Source organism: Diospyros lotus, chromosome 4, assembly GCF_014633365.1.
Source record: "Diospyros lotus cultivar Yz01 chromosome 4, ASM1463336v1, whole genome shotgun sequence".
Classification (NCBI taxonomy): domain Eukaryota; kingdom Viridiplantae; phylum Streptophyta; class Magnoliopsida; order Ericales; family Ebenaceae; genus Diospyros; species Diospyros lotus.
In genome coordinates, this window is record NC_068341.1 from 27,645,584 (window position 1) to 27,667,542 (window position 21,959).

Genomic DNA, 21,959 nt, shown 5'->3' on the forward strand with positions numbered 1-21,959 from the left:
ACGTTGAACATTCCATCTTGAGCGCTTCTCTAATCTGGTAGATCTTATCATAGGTCATTCTCCTCTCATTAGCTTTCTTGATTTTGACTCCTCAACAGCTTCTGAATTCATCCATAAATTTTTCTTGCCTGGAGAAGCATTCTTTTGCAACTGTTTCGAATAAAAGCTTATTCCATGACTACCAACAGTCTCTCCATCACTTAAAATATTGTTACTTGAATCCTCCTTTAGTCTAAGCACTTGATCAGCTATAGCAGCAGTTGAGTTAACTAGCCTAGGAGATCCAACACCCCTATCCACAAAGAGACCTATGTGACCATCTTGCTTTTGCAATTGCGAATGTGAATATGTTCTTATTGCCTTAGATTCAACCATGCCAGAGCTTGAATAAACTGTTGAAGGATTTACTACCATGACCTCCATCTCCTTTACAGTCACAAGTCGATCAGAAGAAACGCCACCATCATTGGGTTGCGAAGCAATGCCTGAGCCCTCGGGACTAGAGAATACCATAATATGAGTCAATAACCTTGGAGTTTCTGTCATGTTAGCAGCATAAATCAAACCTGAGTTTGTAGACGTTGAGGTTGCTGGGACAACATAATCTTCAAAATCAAGCTCCAAACTTATCAAAAAGCCATTCTTTAGTTTATACTCATCGTTTCCCCAATGGTTGTGTTGCTGCGCATTCCTCCTAACCCCTTTACCACTAGGGTTGGCTATCATACGACCAAGATCATCCTCATCGTTGCTATCATCCATCATTGGTCTTCTAGGATTAATGAGGACGGGATTAATGGCTGGTCTTCCCGGTTTAACATAACCGGCTTGATTCACGCCATTAGTCCAGTTCTGATTATCCTTAACTCGTTGTAAAACACCCAATTGGTTGCGGATTCGCTCCAATTGCTGCTCCATTGTACGAGTTATTTCCCGTTGTTCTTCGATTGCTCTCCAAACTGCAGTCAACCCTCAATCATCGTCACGAGACTGGTTGCTACCGTTACTTTCAAGATTGGCCATTTGATTGGTTGATGAACCGCTCTAATACCACCTGACGCAGCGTGTAGCGTGTGTGTAAAAAAAACACACCAAAATAAACCCTTGAAAAAGCAAACTTCAATAGCCGAATCTTGGCTTTCAAGAAGACGCAAAAACAAGACTGTTTTGCTAAGAAAACCCAAATAGGTTGCTAAAATTTGATTGATTAAAACTTGATTACAAACTCTAGATCCTAGGCATATTTATAGTATTTGGCTAATCCAAATCCATCTAATATTTGAAAAACAAAATTCAACTAGAATCCTAATAAAAATAAATCATAAATAAAAGTGTTAACTAGAATCCTAATAAAAATAAAACCCTAATCAAACATGAAGTAGAATCCTAAATCAAGTAGAAACATGAAGTAGAATCCTAAATCAAGTAGAATCATGAATTATAATCTTAAATCAAGTAGAAACATGAAATAGAATCCTAAATCAAGTAGAATTCTAAAACTTAAGAAGTATTAAAATAACATTATGGCACTACTATTTTGGTGATACTATTCCGGTTTTGTTGGGTCGGCCTTGGGCCGAGTCTTGATTGGTGACCGCGTCATTGCCCTTTGCTCCTAGGACCTCCCCTACGGCAATCATATGAAATACTTGGGGTTGAGGATGATCTTTTGCTGCTTGAGGCGGTCTCTCCCTTCGGGGCGAATGCCGAATTCAATCTCGCTCTCCTTCTCGGTCCCTCCTGGTGGGGGGACTCCTCGACCTCGAACGTCACTCCTTCCCCCTTCAGGAATCCACTTCCCTGACAACATAATTCCTAAGGAAACCTCGATTAATGAGCTCTTGAATCTCTTCCTTCAATTGATGGCATTCTTCTGTATCATGCCCATGATCTCGATGGAAGCGACAGTATTTATTCTAGTTCCTCTTGTTAGATGGTGCCCTCATCGGCTGGGGCTTCTTTAGATAGTACTTGTCCTCGATGGTGGCAAGGATCTTCGCTCTTGGGGAATTCAAGGGGTAAAATTAGTCGACTCCCATCGAGGATGATGCTTATCCTTTTGATCCTCCATTCGGCCCTCACTCTTATTTTCTTCGGGATGTTTTTTCTTTTCCTTCTTCTCGATGTACTCTGTTCTCTTCCCTTGCATAACCTCCTCATAATTAATATACTTTGTTGCCCGGCCTAAGATATCTATAAACTTAAGCGGGAGAGTCTTGGCCAATGATTGAGCGAAGGGATCGGGTCTTGGGGCATTCTAGAATGCAACCATAGCGACACTATGGTCGAAGTTCTCAATGCTCAAGGCTTCCAAATTGAAATGCGAGACAAAATCCTTCAAAGATTTGCCCTGGTTCCACTTCAGGCTAACGAGGGCCATAGTGGACCTTCGATGTAACACCCTGCTCTCCCAGAAAGGCGTTACGTAACGTAAGATTTCGGGGATATTTTTTTTTCCAATCAATGAAAACTCAACACAAAATTGTTCCCTGAAGATCCCGTTACACCTTCTCAGTATATCAACTATTAACCATCAATAAACTAAGATAAGTACATTATCTCAAACACAGCTAGATTGAAACCTTAATAAATCATAACCGAACCCATTTTATTTATAACATAAAGTCGAACCAACGTTTACATGACGTCATCAAAATTAACAACATAATTGAAAACGGCATAAAGTAAACTATCCACTAATCGCTTTCCCTTCGCACCGTTGCCTTCACCTGAAACGTTTGAATATTTCAAGGACATAGTCTATATTAGATGATGAATCATCTAAGTGAGAGTTTAAAAACATGATTTCATGAATGTATGCAAGACATGAAATAAACCAACAAATCCCAGTAAGCCCTAGCCCAAGAGAATCCCACAATGCTTAACCTTACCATGAGAAAAGAGCAATCTCTCTAAAAACTATGCCACCATACCGACACATCGACACGACGCGATTCTAGCTTAAGAGGGGCAAGTCAACGCATCTCTCCAACATCTCGGGAATAATCGTTACCAACTCCTAGCCCATGAGGGTCACATCAACGTAGGAACCAGGCTCACCACACTTACATCGGAGATTACGTTCCTACTCCAAGCATCCAAGAACCACTACACAATCCCAACTCAAATCCCATATGGACCACCTAGTCATCCTAGTGCAACTTCCCTGACCATACGGCCCGGCACGAAAACCAAGGCGGTTATCCCGGCATGCACACCAGCACAAGATACCCCTATATATTATTCTGGCAACACCCTTGGGGAATTACGGCTACACTATCCAGACAACATTCTAAGCTGACATTCCATATGAACAACACAATGCAACATATAAAACATATCACAAGTCTATGTATCATATAAACAACAATTTATAGAATGCAATACACAAGTATAAAATGTTTAGGGACGAACTTCCCTCATAAAAATCAACCATCATTGGTTACCGTTTGCATGCAACAAAACCATTTTACATGACATCAGAACACATTTAAATATAACAAATACCAAGTTTTTAAGATAGGAACACTCACAAGTCAAAACCAACTTTTGGGATAGAACCACTCACAACAAAATCAAGTTTAAAGTAGGAACACTCATAATTTTAAACCAAATTTTTTGGTAGAACGCTCACCTTAAATGTAATTCAGAATGCCTCAAAATTCGCCCAACCTCAATTCTGGTATCAAGCTTTTAAATGCTAAGTTTCAAGCCCTAATACGTTACTCGAGCTTCAAATAAATTTCTAAAATCTTCTAAATTTTCTATTATTTTTCTTCCTCTCCTTTCTCGCATTCTTCTCCTCCCCGTGCCTTCACCTCCTTGCACCCAAATACCTATTTATACTCAACTTGTACCTGGCCTCCAAGCATATATATATATAAATATTATATGTAATACTTCCTATCCTATCACTCATATATCTATTTTATAATTGCATCATCTTTAGGCAAAGAGCTCCTTGGCCTTCACGCAGACTTTCCCCCACATAAATATATATATATTAAAAAGTTCACCAATCTTATTTATATTATATTATATTATAACTTCATCATCCACCTTCACCTTCACGCCCACCACACATTCACTTCACACACATAAATACATATATTCACCTTCAATCATTTATTAACATAAAATATATATATATATATATATACATATAATAATTATATTATATACATATTATAATTGCACCTTTCTTGATCCTATCCCACACCTTCACACACAATAATATATATATTATATGAGGAAACTTGTGCTTCACTTGCCACGCACACACTCACACATATATAATTTATTAAAATCATAAAAATTATATATAAATCTCTTAATTAAATTCTTAATCCCACTTAGGCATTACATAATTATAATTATATTCTCAAATATTAATTTTATTTAGATTAAAATACCAAAATTCTAAAATTAATAACTCAAAATTACGCAATAAAGACAATTTTGCCCTCCAGGCCCTCACGGGATCCTTGTTTCATCTCGAAACCATTTCAGGGTTGATCTTAACGCAAAATCAGAGCTCCCTCAGGGTTCCGTTGACTTTTCAGAAGTCTCCTACGACAATTTAATTTTTCAACCTGATTCACAGCTGTACCAAAAACTGTTCCCGATTCAACTTCTTTTGATTCCTAAAATCATAATTTGTATTACTCGACCTTACTATATCATTTTCTTTAATCATCTAGGGTCCTGGGTACTCTATTCGTCTAATTCGGTCACTTAAGACTGCGATAGTGTACCCTATAGTTTCTTTATTCCAAAAATTCCATTTATCCCCTTCATTAAATACCTTTTACATTCTCAAATAATTCCCGGGTATTACATTCGATGCCTTCGAAGAGGCGTAAAGTGAGCCAGAAAACTTAACGGAAGCTGCGTAAAATTTGCTATTGAGTGATGGGTTAGGTTTGAGTACCAGGAGCGCGGATGCCCTTCCAATGTTTCCAGGAAGACTCTACATCATATTGCGTCAGATGCATCTTGCACCATCATATGGGAGGTAAAAATATCTAGGTGATCCATTGGGTTGGTAGTCCCCGCATAAGGCTTGATAGCCAGAATGTGAAGGCGCTCAGGCGGTACGACAGCCATGATCTCCGGACTAAGGGGCTGATTCACCATCGTTCCCCGAGACTCTCATTGCTTCAGGTTCAGGGCTGCAATCTCCTCATCCAATTGAAGCAACCTCATTTCCTATTGTTGTTGGGCATACGACATGCTGGAAGACTCTACGACCTCTCCATGTCCATCTTCCTGACCGCATCCTCGAGGATCCCTCTTGCGCGAGCAAGATTCTTCCTCTAGAGGGGGCTTCTGCCTTCCTTCCCCCTGAGAATGATAGGTTTGCTGATGCTGGTGGTCCAAGAAGCCAGTGAGCAACTCCGTCAGGTGCTTTGGACCTGATTCTCCAAAAGCGTGATCCGATCAAACAGGGGATGAGGATCACCTGGACTATGGTCCCTCCTCTGCGGGCTCCTCGGAGGATTATTTTGGCTCGGCTCCGGGGCGGGGTTACCCCCAGCAGCCCAAGATTGGTGCCTTCTAGTCGCCATCGAAACGGGGTGATTACTCGAACATGACAGTAAGTCGTGTTGGAGAGACAGAAAGAAAAATGTCTCGACCCCACGATGGGCGCCAATTGATGATGCGGTGGCTGATCACCTTTTTCTGCCTCAGATCGAGTACCTGTAATGGAGTCGGGGACTTACTCTCCCGGGATCACTCCGACGTTCAAGTCAGATTACCAGATTAACACAAGCTCAAGGTGTGCAATTCCGAGCTTAGAGAAAGAAGAGATTCGATCCCTTACCCGTCACTAGTCCTTCCCCTTTTATCCTCCTACTAAGGGAAGGATTCCTTTTCAAATTGCCGGGATCCCTATCCCGTTCTTCGTGAAGTTGGGATCTCACTGATATGGATTCCATAATCATTTCCAAGGAGTTTAGGGTAGTTCCTATCTCCATGATTCTCGATGTGATGGTTAATCTCGAGGAATCTGGAGAATTTTTGCCGAGCAACCGGTTAGCCGATGTGGTGAGGCGTATCTACCACGTGTCGCCTCTGGTCCTAAGTAGGATGACATCAAAGGAGTGGCTCCTTAGTGGGCATGTGTCACTGCTATCAGTGGGTATATTCCTGGGGTATTGGAGTAATTATGAACCCGAGGGTGTTTATCTTTATCAGGAACAAAACATTTTTCGTTCCCCAATTTACTTTGATGGAAATAATTGCTTTGGAAAAGAAAACTGTACAAACATCTATCTATAAGCATGTTACTTTTAGTTGCATCATTTCTTAAGAATAAAGTGGAGAAATCTTAGAAATGAAGGTTGCCAAGAATCAAAACAATGCGTTTACACCTGTATTCTTAGATAGAATTTGCAGTCCCCATGACATGGTTTATTTTAATAAAGTTGGACAGCCGGCCTAGCTATCTAATGGAAAGTGGCCACCCATATTAATTTGTGAGGAAAAGAAGAGAGGAAAACCCATTATTTATCTTTTTGGGGCCACATTGTCATTGCTGGAGGAGGAGAGGAAGGAAGAAATGGAGTATTGTACAGAAAGAAAGTAGACAGAGAAAGAAACATTGTCCAAATTCTCAGCAACCAAATAGATGATAATGTACCAATCCAGCCTTGAGATGTAGGAAGTCAAGACCATGTCATGAGGACTGTTGTTGCTTCTAATGAAATTAAAAGTAAGGTAGGGAAAGAATAAAAGGAGGGAAGGCTTGTCACAACAAGCCTACCAATTAGGTGATTCAAAAAGAGAGTGACAAAACAATGTGCCTCTTTTAAAGTTGTTTGACTTGAGCCTTGCAAAAGAAGCCCTTCTTTATCTATCCACATTCACTTGTTTTAATGGTGCGTGACAGGCTTGAGGGATCCTCTCCACGACTCCACCCCCCCCCCCCCCCCCCCCCCCTCTCTCTCTCTCTCTCTCTCGGCTCCATATGCCATAACAGCTAGTTATCCACCACAAAGTTGGGACAAACATTAGTCATGGAGTGTGTGTGTATAACACGTTTCTAAAAATTCCAGCAAGTTTTTGGAATCAATTACCTAGGAAAATTTTGCGCACCAAATTAATCTGTTTATTTTGCATTTTACATTGGGCGTCAATCATTTTTGAATGTTGTTGTTGATGACGGTGAGGTTGGGTGGGATTTATGTCTTGTCATTATCTTCCAACTCATATGAAGCTTTTCTTCTTAACATCCACGGTGGTCCTCTTTTCACGAATGGTCCTGGCTCCTCCCATGGTTAGGCCATCACAGGAGACAAAATACCCCAAGAAAATTCATTCAACAAGCGTAGAGGGCACGACTGAACAAGAAAGGGGTCCCCTTGGCGCATGGAATCGATGACGACGTTCACAAGGGGGAGATACATATTCATGCTCAATTTTCAATAACAACATCAAACCTTAATGCCAATGTCATATGTATGGTTGGCTACCTAGCTAACTTTGCTCCTTTTTCTATCCTCCCGAACTTCTTCTATATATTCTATCTACGTACTCTCTTAACAAGTGTATTTACTGCTCTTCTTTTTATGTGTCGAAACCATTTTAATGATATCATGTATATTTTACAGATACAACTCCAATAAAATGTCATGCACATTTTATGTCTTGGCTACATGGGGATAATTAAGAGTGGTGGTTGTCCTTGTAGAGTGTTGTGTGATGAAGCAGATTCAATAAAGATATGCAAACATGTACTATATATGAGTATGATTAGCGATGCATCTCAAGACAACTAGAAGACAAGTCTAGCATTCTTATGTGTTTATAAGCCCTCATGTTCCATATGTTTCCTAGTGTGAACACTTCAACTACCTTGCTAGGCAGACGGTAGAATTTAACAAATATATAATAGACAAGGATTCAAACAAATGCACATGCAATATTTGGTTGGTGACAGAAGTATTTGGCTCTTATGATGATATCATGCGAATTGTAATACATCTCTATATATATATGTCTATACATTTTTACGTCCATTGAACTGCAGCTAGCAAATAAGGGAGGATTAATGTGGTGGTGGAAAAGGTAGCTAGCTCGCTCAAGCGTCTCTTTCTTGACAGCCACTTTATTCTTTGGTCTTCCTCTTTGTCAGAGTTCTTATCCATCCACTGCTGCTACTCCTCACCACCTTTGCCCCCTCCAGCTTGCTGCCTGCGTGGCACCCACTTGCCTTGCTGGACCTCCTCCACCTGTTGAGCTGGAACATGTGACCTATCCTCTTCCTCCACCTCAGCGAGCTGCCACGTGGCCTCACATGCTCTACCACACTCTTCTTGTTGCTCCATGAGATATTGTTGCAGTGGTCTAGTGAGACCTTTGACACTGTGCCCTTGTCCCATGAGGCGACTCCATTATCTTCAAACTTTATTGATATAAAAGAATCTGCACAATGCCAAAGCCAAGGATTAGAATTTCCCGGCAAAATGCCAAAATACAAGCTGTTTGGATCAAGTTTTGCCCCTTTAATCTGTTGGAATTATATGGAAATTGATGTTTTGCTTAGATACAAATGTAGTGTTTCTTAAAAATAATTGGGGAAACACAAAATGACTAGAAAGATATGAATTGGGGATACCAAACAAGGCCTCAAGGCAAGGGTCCCTCTAAATTAGATTTGTCACTGAACCAACCTGCATGGAATGAAGCTTTCTGAGGCATTTTGATGGCCTTTCTGACCCTTTGCCGTTGTCTATATTCAACTGTGCTTTATCATTTATATTTTGTCGTGCATCAGTATATATATCATGTACGCTTCTCCTTATAAAATTTTTTAATTATCAATTGGGTATTAATATATATATTAATTAAGAAGACGTTGTTTAATTGATAATTTTGTTTTCAATTATCAATTGGGTAGTAATTAAAGTTGTAGACAGGGCAGCATATATATATATATATATCTAGAAATGTATGAACAATTCAAAGGGCTTAAAATAATTCTTCCGCTCCACTTTCTGATCAACATTATTCAATATATTCTTAGCATTTACCCAAATTTTCTCATATCATGTCAGATTTTCATCATTCCTCTCTTCTTTGTTCTGCTAAGACATCATTCCCTTTCTTACATCTTGAATAACTCCTAATTAATCACACGCTGGCCACGTCTACATTTAATATTTTATCGTGCATTTCTTATCAAAGAGTTTTTACAAATATACCCGGGGAAAAACAAAGTACTGATCAGAAGGAGTTTAGTTGTATAAATGGAGAATCAATATATATATATATATAATATGAATCAAAATGCAAGTGATGGTACCTTCCGCGCTAGGAGAGTCGTCGTAGGTGTGGTGGTAGGGCTTGTTGTGGTGAAATTCAAAGCGGTTGAGGAGAGAGCCAAAAGAAAAGATCTTGGGGAGGGAGATGCTGCTGCTGCTGCTGCTGGGCTTTCTTAGTGTGGAATATTGAGAGATTTGGAATGAAAAGAGCTGCTGCTTTTTGTTGGCTTCTTGTTTTGCAGCCAAGACGAGGAGTCTTTCATTCAAGCACAGGGGGCACACCCCTGTGTTGGCTTCTTTCGGGTGTAAGAAGCAGCTTCCCCTTTCTTCTGATCTCCAATCATTCATGGTTATATCTATATCTATATCTATATTTGGAGTAGAACTTCAGATTCAGAGAGAGAGAGAGAGAGAGAGAGAGAGGCTCATCAAAGAAGGGAATGTGAGAGAAAGATGGTGAAAGCATTTATAGCTATAGGAAGATTGAGTAATTATTTATTGTGTTTGTACAGATACATGGATTTACTTGTGGGAAGAAAATCCATGTATCCCGTGTTTGTAAAAGCCTGCTGCCTGCCCCACCAACATATATAAACCAATAATATATATATATATATATAGATAGCATTGTTCCTACATATATATATATATAAAATTTCACTTGGAGTAAATTACCCATTGCACAAACACCCTTTATATTTTAAAATTAGTCCTAAAATTTCTTGTGGTTTTAATTCTTAACATCAGCAGCTTCCGTTACTAAATGTTGCTACTTAAATCCTAAATTAAGTTAATTAAAGGCAAATCAAGTTAAATTTAGTTTAAATTTAACAAAAATAAAAAATAAAAAATAAAAAATAAAAAATAAAAAACAAAAAAAAATTGTTAGTTAGATGTCGAACCCAGTTGCAATGGGTTTTCTAGAACTCATTGGGGATGTGTTTTGTCAGGAGAGAGAAAAAGAAGTCAATGACCAATGTATATATATGTGCATGTATATACATGCATTGATGAAAATCAAGTTGAGGGTTAGGGTGTTTTATTTTTTAATTTGGATGCAAGTTAAATTTATTTATTTATTTATTTTTTTTGTCAATTTTCTTCTTCTTCCTCTACTCATGATTAATGTCGAGGGTTCCAATGAACATTTGGATAATGGGTTCTTTGAAACCTATAGCTGAACTCATTACCACAATGGTTTTAGTTGATAATAATTTTTTTATTATAATTAAATGATTAAATTTAGTTTAACTTAATTAAGTTAGTTTAATTAAAGTTCAAATTACGACATTTATAATGGATGTGCATAAAGAATTGACATTATAGAAATTTTTAGAATTAATTTTAAAATATAAGAATTGTTTGTGCAAATGATCAAAATACAAAAAGTGTATATATATATATGTGCAACTTAGCTTATATGTAAAAGCATTTTTGAAAGTAGAAGTTATACATCTTCTTATTATTATAATAGAGCGATTATCACCTTCAAAGTGTAAGATAATGTATATATGCCATATATTGGAACCATTTGAGGCACTAATATTGACTTCACTCTCCTTAAATTTATAAATTTTATGGTGAATGATATAACCAAAGTAATTATTAGTATTAGATATAGACTTTTAAAGTCCTCAAGTCTTGCTCTAAAAGTTGTACCATTACTTTGTGTGGATGATCGATAGCCATTTCAAAAAATAAAAGATAAATAAAATAAAACAAAATACAACTATATATAATTGTTAGCAAGTAGGTAGGAGATTAGTTATTAGCTATACATACATGTATCAAACTCTTCCCTCACTAATAATACAAAACTGAGAGATAAAAACAAGATTTATATTACAAACAAATTGATAATACAAAAGACAAACAAATACATATATAGATAATCAATTAATACAGTCATCAAAATAAATAGATCAAGTCGTTTGGGCAATATTCCTGTAGGAATGGACTGTGTCAATATATATATATATATATATTGAAAGTTTGGCTTCGGGGACAACAATAATTAATGGTCAAGTTAGGCCACTGCTGGGTCATATTCAAAGTGACCTCTTAATGATTAATAATTGAACAAATTTTTATGATATATTTAATAATTTTTAATAAATTTAAGAACACCTGCAAAATGAAAAATCTCATATATCAAAAATACTTATTCTTTAGAAGAGAATCAGTGTAATTGTATATGTCGGCATTTGAATTGATTAGATAATTATCACTAAAGATTCCACATAGATGTCGTCCTCGTGAGTGGTGCCCTCTAGTTGTATATGCAAATGCTTTTTGAGGAGGGTAGCCAGGCGATATTTGTACATTAATAAAATATGGCAATATATATATATATATGCATGGTAAAAGGTCTCCAAAAAGTGATGTAACAAGAAACCAGTAGTCACATGGACACAGAAAGGAGGATGTTCCCCTCTTGGTTGGACTGTGGTCAAGTTCCCATCAATGGATGGGCCAAACATTTGGATGGATGTTGTAGCTCTCCGTCACTCCTCCTCAGTCTGCTCTTCTCTCCCTCCACCGAACAATTAATTTTAACCTCTCTCATTCATTTCCCATTGGGCCATCATGTTGGCAATAATGGGTAAATAAAAGGTGAAAAATGCAACAATAGTTTGTCTGTTCTTTTAATATTTTTAATTAGGAGAGTTAATATTTCAAGTACAATAAATTATTTTTCTAATTTTGAAATTATTGTCATTGCATGGTCATTCGTAGTTCATGCTCTAGATTTCGACAGAATAAATAAATTGCAAGTAAAGATTTTGTCTCATTACATAAGATAAGAAATTGAACCCACGACTTACTTATGCGAATTCCAACTTATCATGATCTAATTATTTGACCTGCACCCTTAAAATTGGTTGTTCCAATCTTATATATATCCATTCATGTTTTCACTACTAAATTTTATATATGCCCTTTTCACTCCAATTAACCAACCAACTAATACAAATTTTGATTAAGTAACCGCAATTAAGCAATCAATATATATACATATATATATATGTATTATTAAAAGATTTCAATTTAAAATGGAAAAAGTATTTCGGTCTCGCCAATAAAGTAACAGGAACAATTTATGCGTAAGCAGTAAGCAGTTGACTACTTGAGTTTAGAACAGAATGTAGGTTACCTCCAAACTCAACTTAAACCTGTGGCAAATTTATCAAAAATCCCCATAATCCGTTTACAGACACACACGCACACATATATAATGCAGTACTCTTCCACCAATGTACCTGCCCCAAAATAGGGCTGTTTTACGTAAAACGATGTAATGCTATTGTGAAAATAATTGAGTTTTGCAAAGAAACCGGAGAATAAGAAGAAGAAGAGAATAGAAAGGGAGACTGAGAAACAGATAGGAGAAGAATTCTCTTGCTTTGTAAATTGATTCTCAAAAATGAAAAGAAGACACGTACTATGCATGTATATATTGCCGCTCTTATTGGCTTTTATTTATTAATATAAGAAGTGCCCAACAAAATATCAGAAAACTAACTAATATTCTGACTATTATTCTTTCTCACATGCCCCTGCAAATTGAAACAAGGGGCTTTTTAACCAAGTTGAGTTTACAGCAATGAAATTGTAACGAGGAAGAGTTAATCCTTTTGTTAGCAAATCAGCTAATTGATATTCTGTGCGAATAAATGGAATTTCAAGCTGGTTATTGGCCACCTTTTTCTCTCAAGAAATAGAGATCGACTTTAATATCCTTGGTATGAGGATGATAGATAGGGTTCCCTACCATATGTTTGGTAGAAATATTGTTGCACCAACCAATTGGACAAGTAGAAAATGAATAGCCAAGTTCTTTGAATAGTGAGCTGAACCACAAGATCTTGTTGTACCATTGGCAAGGGCCCTATACTCGGCCTTAACACTAGATCTAGAAACAACAATTTGCTTCTTTGAACTCCAAGTTAATAGGTTTTCACCAAATAAAACACAATTGCCACCTGTTGATGTTCTAGTGTTTGGACATCCAACATAGTCTGCATTTGTGAACACTCCATAAATAAAGCGTGAAGTAGATTGATTATGCCTTCTGGATATCCAAGTACTCTTTTACAAGCATTCCAATGTGCTTAAATTGGAGCAACTAAAAATTGACTCGGCATCTTAACTATAAAGGCAATATCAAGTCTTGTATTGTAAAGATATTGTAATGAATAATGATCCAACAGTCTTTTCAATACAATGAAGAATCAACAAAACCTTCTCCAACAGGAAAAGACAAAGTAATGTTTCTGCTAATTGGAGAGGAGCAAGGTTTGCAGTCTTGCCTACCAATTTTAAGCAACAAATCAGTAATGTACTTTTATTGTGAGAGCCAGAGACTTGAAGAATTTCTATATGCTTCAAAACCCACAAAAAAGTTGATAAATCCAACCTTCTAAGGAAAATTGATAGGAACTATTAATAAGAGTGTCATCTACATAGACTAATACACGTAACTCGTTTGCAGCAATATTTTTAGAGCTGATTTTAGTTTGTGAAACTAGGCTCTAGGAGCCTGCTTCAGACCATAAAGAGGCTTATTCAACTTGCAAATATGAGTAGGAAATTAGAATTACCATAACCCCTCAAGTTGCTCTATATACACAACTTATTCAAGATCACCATTCAAGAATGCATTATTAATATCTATCTGTTGGATAGGCCAACCAAATGTCACAGCTTTTACCACATGATTAAAAGTCTCATAAAAATCTAATGCCTCAGTTTGATGAAACCCTTTGGCATAAAGTTTGACCTTATATTTAAGAATAGTTCCATCATGATTATACTTGATTTTGAATATCCATTTGCAACCGACTAAAGATATATCTGATGAGGAAAGAACAAAAGTTCAAGTATTATTTTTAACTAATGCTTGAAATTATGCTTGCATTGCTTCCAACCATTTAAGATCAGATAAAGCTTTTGTTACATTGATAGGTTCTTTAAGAACAATATGAATAAGAAGAGAACACATGATGGGAAGTATAAACTTTGTGTTTGAAATGTCTGCTTTGACTCTAAGGTCCATAGAATGAGTACGAAGAGTAGGTAAGAAAGAAAAATCGAAAGAATTTACAACAAAAGAAAGCAAAGAAGATTATACTACAAGAGACAAAGAAGGTTGAAGGGATGGTACCATAGGAGATAAAGACTACTGCAGGAAAAAAAAAAGGTTGGGAGGATGGCAGAGTAGGATATAAAAAGGGTTGTGTTGCGGAAAATCTCTACAAAACATATGGGTTAGTGCAATAACATCAAACCAGATTTAATCGAACATAAAGACAATACACAAAGTACCAATAACAGCAACAAGAAGATGAACACGAAGTAAAACTCCCTGTTTAAATAAGGTTCAAGGCTCAGATATGAAGAGTCTGTTCACCACTTTGGTAACACCAACGAATAGGAACCACAAGCCACAACAAAGCCCTCAAACCGAAAACCCAGAAAACCCCAACACCTCTAGACCGAACTCAACCAAAGCCCTCTCTCACCCAAACAATCAAAGCCACACACAATAGGTTACCACAGAAGGTAGATCAGTCACAAAGACAGAGGATAGAAAGCACAAAGCAAAGAGAAAAGCTTACCTGAGAACGGATGGTCGAAACCCCCCTAAATAAGGCACACGCATCACCAACAAATCGGCCAAGATCAACAAGGACAGATGCTGTCTCTCAACATGGAAAGAAGCATTGGACCGACATGGAAACGGAGCCATCGAAGATCAACTGCAAAAGGAAACCATGAATGAAGCAATCGGCCAAGCAAGGAAACGAGAGAGAAGGTAGGGTTCGGCCAAAGAAGGGAAACACCAAGAGAAGGCCACACATAATGGGCCTTTTATATGTGGGCTTTAGGGTTCAGAGGATAATGGGTTTTTGGGCTCAGAACAGTGGGCTTCTCCCACTTAAGTAAATGGGCCAAGGCACATTTCTCCTCCAAAGTGGGAATAGGGCTTGTGGCCTGGCTTCTAAAATAGGCTGCCTAAAAGTGGTGACGGACTTGGGTTCTTCAATCCCAGGCTGAAGCCTATGAAGATAAAACTCACCCGAAAAAATCAATACAGCCTTGGGCCTCATTAGGAAACACAAAACCAACAATCTCCACCTTAATTCCTAATGAGGCCAGCACACACAGGCAACATGCAACAAATGCATAACATAACAACAAATGCATATATTGGCAACAAAAGCACAATTTAAGCAACACATGCATGAATTAGCAACAAATGCCTAATCATGCAACAAAAGCCTAATCATCCACACAAGAAATAAACATGCAACAAAAGCATAAACTTACAACAAATGCATAAACCTGCAACATATGCATAAAGATGCAACAAATGCATAAACATGCAACAAATGCATAAACCTACAACATGTGCATAAACATGCAACATATGCATAAATATGCAACAAATGCATAAACATGAGTTAGCTCTCTCTCCATTCCACTTAAGTTTGGATCTCACTAATCCTCCCACTTAGGGTAAGGGTCTCTCTAATCCTCCCACTTACGCTAGGATTTCTCTAATCCTCCCACTTAGGCTAGGATTTCTCACTTATCTTACCATTTAGGCTAGGATCTCACTTATCCTACCACTTAGGCTAGGATCTCACTCATCCTACCACTTAGGCTAGGATCTACCTCATCCTACCACTTAGGTTAGGATTTCTCTAATCCTCCTACTTAGGCTAGGATTTCTCACTTATCCTACCACTTAGGCTAGGATATACCTGATCCTCCCACTTAGAATAGGATCTCTCTCCCACTTAGGGTTAGGCCTTCTCTCCTTCTCACACTTAGGGTGATTTTAGTGACTCTACCTCACTCAAAGGTAGGTTAGGCCTTCTTTTATCCTCCCACTTAGGGTGATCGGTTGAATGACTCCACCTCACTCAAGGTAGTATCCCTTTCATTTTTGTTTCAAAAGATAGACAAAATCCCCCTCCCCTTTGAAAATCCCTATTTCATAATGTGTGGCCATGTTCACAAAGAAAATGCTTAACATAAATAAGTAGCGCAACCTACAAAACACTAATTTTTTCACACTGTACCTTATACAATGGATATGCACAAGACAGATTCAATCAAGGGGCAAAATTTTTAGCAGAGATAATGTAGATTTACTAGGCACAATTTTTAAAGCATTAAGCAGTTAAAACAGCCACAAGTAAATCATAAAAAAATTTCAAAACAAATACTGGATACCCACTAAGAGTATAAGAAATTAGATATGAAAACTAAGGAGACTTTAAATAAAACACAAAGTTTTAATTTAAAGAAAACTCAGGCAACAGATTCATAAAAAATCAAAGGCTAATTAGAGATAGATTTTTCAAGCACTTAGCAATTTCAGTAATCACATAGATTAACACAGGTAATCACAATTATAGGAACAAGCAATGGTTACCACCACAGGATAACCCCCAAACCTAATGGTCACCCCCACACGATGACCTGCTAGTTGCTGGAAATGAAAATCATAGAATTTAAAACCACAGAGGTTACTAGTACAGATCTCAGGGCTAAGATCTATGAGTGATGCAGGATCAGATTTGGAACAAAAGAAGGGCACCCCGGCCTCCACGCGTTGCCTCACGCATTGTTGGCCGACAGGTGAGTGAGCAGCCACGTGTTGCTCGAGAAGATGACCCATGACTTGCTGGATCCAGATCTGGGGTCCTTTCGACCCAATCACAACCTGTAAAGAGAAATCGAACCGATATCAGATCTGATATGGAAATCACTCACCGTGAAATCAAATCTGAAAATAATGGGGCTTTTCAGATTTGATTCGAACAAGGCACTACCCAGGAGCCAACCGAGGCTTTGATACCAATTGTTGTGGAAAATCTCTACAAAACATATGGGTTAGTGGAATAACATTGAACCAGATTTAATCAAACATAAAGACAATACACAAAGTACCAATAACAGCAACAAGAAGATGAACACGAAGTAAAAACTCCCTATTTAAATAACGTTCAAGGCTCATATCTGAAGAGTCCATTCACCACTTTGGTAACGCCAACGAATAGGAACCATAAGCCACAACGAAGCCCTCAAACTGAAAGCCTAGAAAATCCCAACACCTCTCGGCCGAACTCAACCGAAGCCCTCTCTCACCCAAGCGATCAAAGCCATACACGGTAGGTTACCACAGAAGATAGATTGGTCACAAAGACAGAAGGTAGAAAGCACAAAGCAAAGAGAAAAGCTTACCCAAGAACGGATGGTTGAAACCCCCTAAATAAGGCACACGCATTACCAACAAATTGGCCAAGATCAACAAGGACAAATGTTATCTCTCAACATGGAAAAAAGCATCGGACTGACATGGAAACAGAGCCATTGAAGATCAACCGCAAAAGGAAACCACGAAGGAAGCAATCGGCCAAGCAAGGAAATGAGAGAGATGCTAGGGTTTGGCCAAAGAAGGGAAACACTAAGAGAAGGCCACACATAATGGACCTTTTATATGTGGGCTTTAGGGCTCAGAGGATAATGGGCTTTTGGGCTCAGAACAGTGGGCTTCTCCTACTTGAGCAAATGGGCCAAGGCACATTTCTCCTCCAAAGTGGGAATAGGGCTTGTGGCCCAGCTTCTAAAATGGGCTGCCTAAAAGTGGTGACGGACTTGGGTTCTTCAATCCCAGGTCGAAGCCTATGAAGATAAAACCCACCCGAAAAAATCGTCACAGCCTTAGGCCTCATTAGGAAACACAAAACCAACAAGTTGAAGAGGAGGAGAACAATCAGTAATAAGAATAGAGGATGAGGGAGTAGAATACAAAGATATTTTTGTTGCTAGAAATATAACAATTCAATTTATAGTGTAAAAGAGTCAGGACCAGGTAAAGCTAGGCAAGAAAGTTGAGGGGTCCAAGCCAGGAGAAAGTGGAAGGTTGTTGCCTAGAAGAGAGCTCGCACTGTTGTCTGAGGGAAAGCTCAACAAGCTTGAGTCTCTTGAACAAGTAGTTGTGGGCTTGAATAAGCAGCAAATTGTGAAAGCGAGAGAGAAGTCCAAGGTTGCTCAGGAGAAAGCTCCACTGTTCGGGAGAGCGCAACTACATAGTAGAACACCGTTAGAAGGTACATGAGGATTTCTCTCACTCAAGTCCTTCGATGTTTAAGTCAGACTTGGTGATGATGAAGAAGTAGGTGAAAGTAGTCTAGAAGGAGTAGAAGTCACTCTTCCATATATAACTAAGTTGCTTAATGAAGTGTTTAATTAGGTGTAATTATATGCAAAAGATCAAAGGAAAATCCTTCTAAATGAAGGGCTTGGGGGTATTTATACCCCCTAAATGTCAGTAGTAGGACACAAGGCACACATGCATGAGGGGTGGATGGAGTTATCATAGGTTAAGCATGGATTAGGCCCTCTTGGAGGAATATAAGCCCAATGATTCCTCTGGGAGAAGGAATGCTTTGAGGTGATATGCCATTGTGCGAGGCAAACAGATTTGTTACTACATGAGAGTTATCTAGGAGAAGATCTCCCTTAAGGTTCACTACGAGAGTGACTCAGCTGGGTGAACTGATGTAAATAAACTATCCAAGAGAACATCCCTTAGTAGAACTTCATTATTCTAGGGAATGCCATTCGTTTGAGAGAAAAACCTTTGTCCTGGTTAACATCTTCCCTTGAAGATCGACACTTCCTTCTTGATAACATCTTCTCTTAGAGATCAATGCTTTCTCCAAGAGAATGACACCTATTCTGGAGGATAGGTTACAACAATGGCTCCCCACTCTTGTCTTATACTACAAGTTAGAATAATCATGAGTGGTATAGTTGTCCTGGAGAAGTACTTCACTGTCCCAAGGAAATATGCGGTCCTTGTTGTGTGGTGAGTTGAACTAACGCATTTAATATCAATGCCAACGGTTGTTAGAGATTGCAAGTGTGATGGTTGGTCTCCTAAGGAAGTAAGTGTATAAATAGGGGGTCAACTGGTGTGGACTTCACATGCATTACTTATTTCTGAGTTCAAGGCACCCAAGCAATTGACACTATCTCAGAGAACAACTTTATGCTACCCTAGAGAACAATTTTGCATCTGTCCTAGAGAACCATTGCAACACTTATCGCATCATCGTTGTTTAGGAGAACTTCTTATGTCAAATTTGTTTAAGGTAATATCCTACAAACAAAGATGGTGAGGACTAGTCACATAGATATGATTAACGAGGAGAAGGATAAGGAAGAAGGCCAATCCTCCTTACTCTAAATAGGTGATGCTGAAAGATTTAGAATAGTGTATGGCATCTTGTCCTCTCATCTAGTAAGATGATTGCATATGAGGGAAATGTGCACAATCGAGGTTATACATGAAGATCATTTCACTATCCATCCATTTAGGATAAAGTTTTTAAGCCAAAGTAGCATGGTTCTAACTCAACTCAATCTGAATGGATGGGCTTTGCCAGTGGGATTCTTCATACTTTGCAAGGAACGAGGAGAATAACCCACCATAGAGTTGTTAAGCAACTTTTTCTGCCCTCAAGACTTGGAAGGGAAGGCGTACTTCTTCACTCTCTAAAAAGTATGCAACAATGAGTGGCTCCTCATCGAGTCTCCATAGAAGGTGGAATAGTTTGACACTCAGTGGATCATGGTGAGGATGATACTATCTTGGCACACGCATCTCTTTTGGTACGAAGAATAGGCAATAGATGTGAATCCATTCAAGATGCCCAAGGTTTGAATTTTACGTGCAAAGCAATGGTAGCCCACCTTACCCAGGTAGGGCCAATTAACCTATTTGATTTACTTTTTGATGACAGATTGAAAAGTATTAGCTAGATCTTGTAGGAAGGGGAACCTTCAAGGAAAGTAGTGTCTAGAAGGGATGTGCTTTAAGAAGGAAGAGAAGTAGAAGACATCCCCCCATAAGAACAGGTAAGGGTGCCTACTTCCTCTCTTTTTTTTTTTTCTTTTTTTTTTTTCATTTTTTCTTTTTTCTTTTGCATGCACTTCATGCAGTTTTACTCTATGATAAGTTCTAATTGTGCATTAATTTTTTTATTTTTTATTTTTGGCAAAAATGAGGTACTAAGTATTGCAGGAGAAGGTGGCTCAAGACCAACACAGGCAAGCTCACGCCTCACAACCCCAACCAGTTGAAGTCCAAGGGGAAATGGAAGTCCCCTTCATTGGGGTGGTGAAAAAAAGCCGAAAAAGGCAAAGTAACAAGCCTTAGCACCACCACCACCAACGTTAACTCCCTTACCGCTGTCCCCTATACCTTTAAGAAGAAATTTTGGATTTGGTGTAAGGGAGATTTCTCATCCTTCTTCAGTAGCTGCAACTTTACATGATCTTTAGCTCACCCAAGAGGAAGAAATCACTTCGAGGCTCGATGTGGATGCTTTGGAGGCCAACCACAGAAGAAACAGGGCTAAATGTCGACGCCCAATAGTGCTTGAGCGTCGAAAGAAGAGGATATTAGACGTTGAGGGGAGTTTAGGACTCATCCCAATATTTTCATATGTACCCCCAGTCAATAACAAAATAATACTACTTAGGGGTCATAGATTGTGGGGTGAAAACTTCAGCGTAAACCCCAGCGTTCTAGATATAGACACAATGGCTAACCCCGAGGTCGGGGCAAGGTGGATCTATTCAACGATCTTGCCCTGAGACATGTAGGAGTATTTTTAGAACCCTTTTTACTACATGGATGGTCCCAAGCAACACTTGATTCAGGTAACAGTTTAATCTTTAGTCAAAGTCTAACTTTTAGTTCTTAAATGTCCCACAATTGCGACACTTCATCTTATCCCAATGTGCCACATGGAGCAAACGATTCATTCACTTGGGGGAAATGTCTAATTAGGAACTTAAGAGTAGGGGTGATCGAGTTTGATTAGTGGTAATGGTTCTCCCACCTACTAGGCTAGGAAGGAATGCAACGAAATGAAAGATTTTCCTTAGTGAGTACTCCCTTTGCATGGCTTCACTTTAGGTGAACGTGTAATGGCCCGCCTCCTAGAGCCCCCGCTACCATACAAGATCCATGATAGGGTTATTAATAGAGTGATATAAAAGCAACTTGAACCAAACCACCATCAACATACCACAAAAATTCCCATACGAAAAAACCAATACAAAAGTTACAATCTCTGAATATAATACATCAAGTCGAAACCACAAAACATACATACACTATCATGGCACAAGAGTCTAACTAGCTCTGGCAGTGCAACACAAAACACCCCAAGACCTTTCCTTTAGGTGAGCTCTATACACATCTATAGACACGAGATCAACCCCTGCTAGACTCACCCTCAGCCTTGTCTTTGTCTTTACTTGGAATGATGTAAAGTAAAAGAATGAGCCACAAGGCTCAACAAGTATAACAACGAAACACAAAAGACATAAGCCAATACAAATAAGACACAATAACCCGACATAGGCAACCCAACAGAAAAAAAAAAAAAAAAAAACAATAAAGTCAATGAATCATGCCCATGACATGCATACCAAAACCCATGAGTAGACAAAATCATGAGACGATACCTTGAAATTCCAAGTCTTACATCCACCACCACAATTGACTCTTGGGGACACATAGCTCACTCCTAGGGCTGCGCTTCCTTGCCGCACAACCCTTAAGGACAATCAGCTCCCACCTAAGGTCATAGTCATATCACA

General features: G+C 38.5%; 1 protein-coding gene across 1 annotated transcript; it reads right to left on the reverse strand.

The window, feature by feature from the left end:
* Positions 1-7,798: 7,798 nt before the first annotated feature.
* Positions 7,799-9,782, reverse strand: LOC127800105 (uncharacterized). The gene is made up of 2 exons (XM_052334536.1): positions 9,308-9,782; positions 7,799-8,427 (listed from the first exon to the last, which is right to left on the reverse strand). Exons 1-2 carry the CDS (start codon positions 9,612-9,614, stop codon positions 8,111-8,113), a joined length of 624 nt encoding a protein of 207 aa, XP_052190496.1. The 5' UTR covers positions 9,615-9,782; the 3' UTR covers positions 7,799-8,110.
* Positions 9,783-21,959: the final 12,177 nt, after the last annotated feature.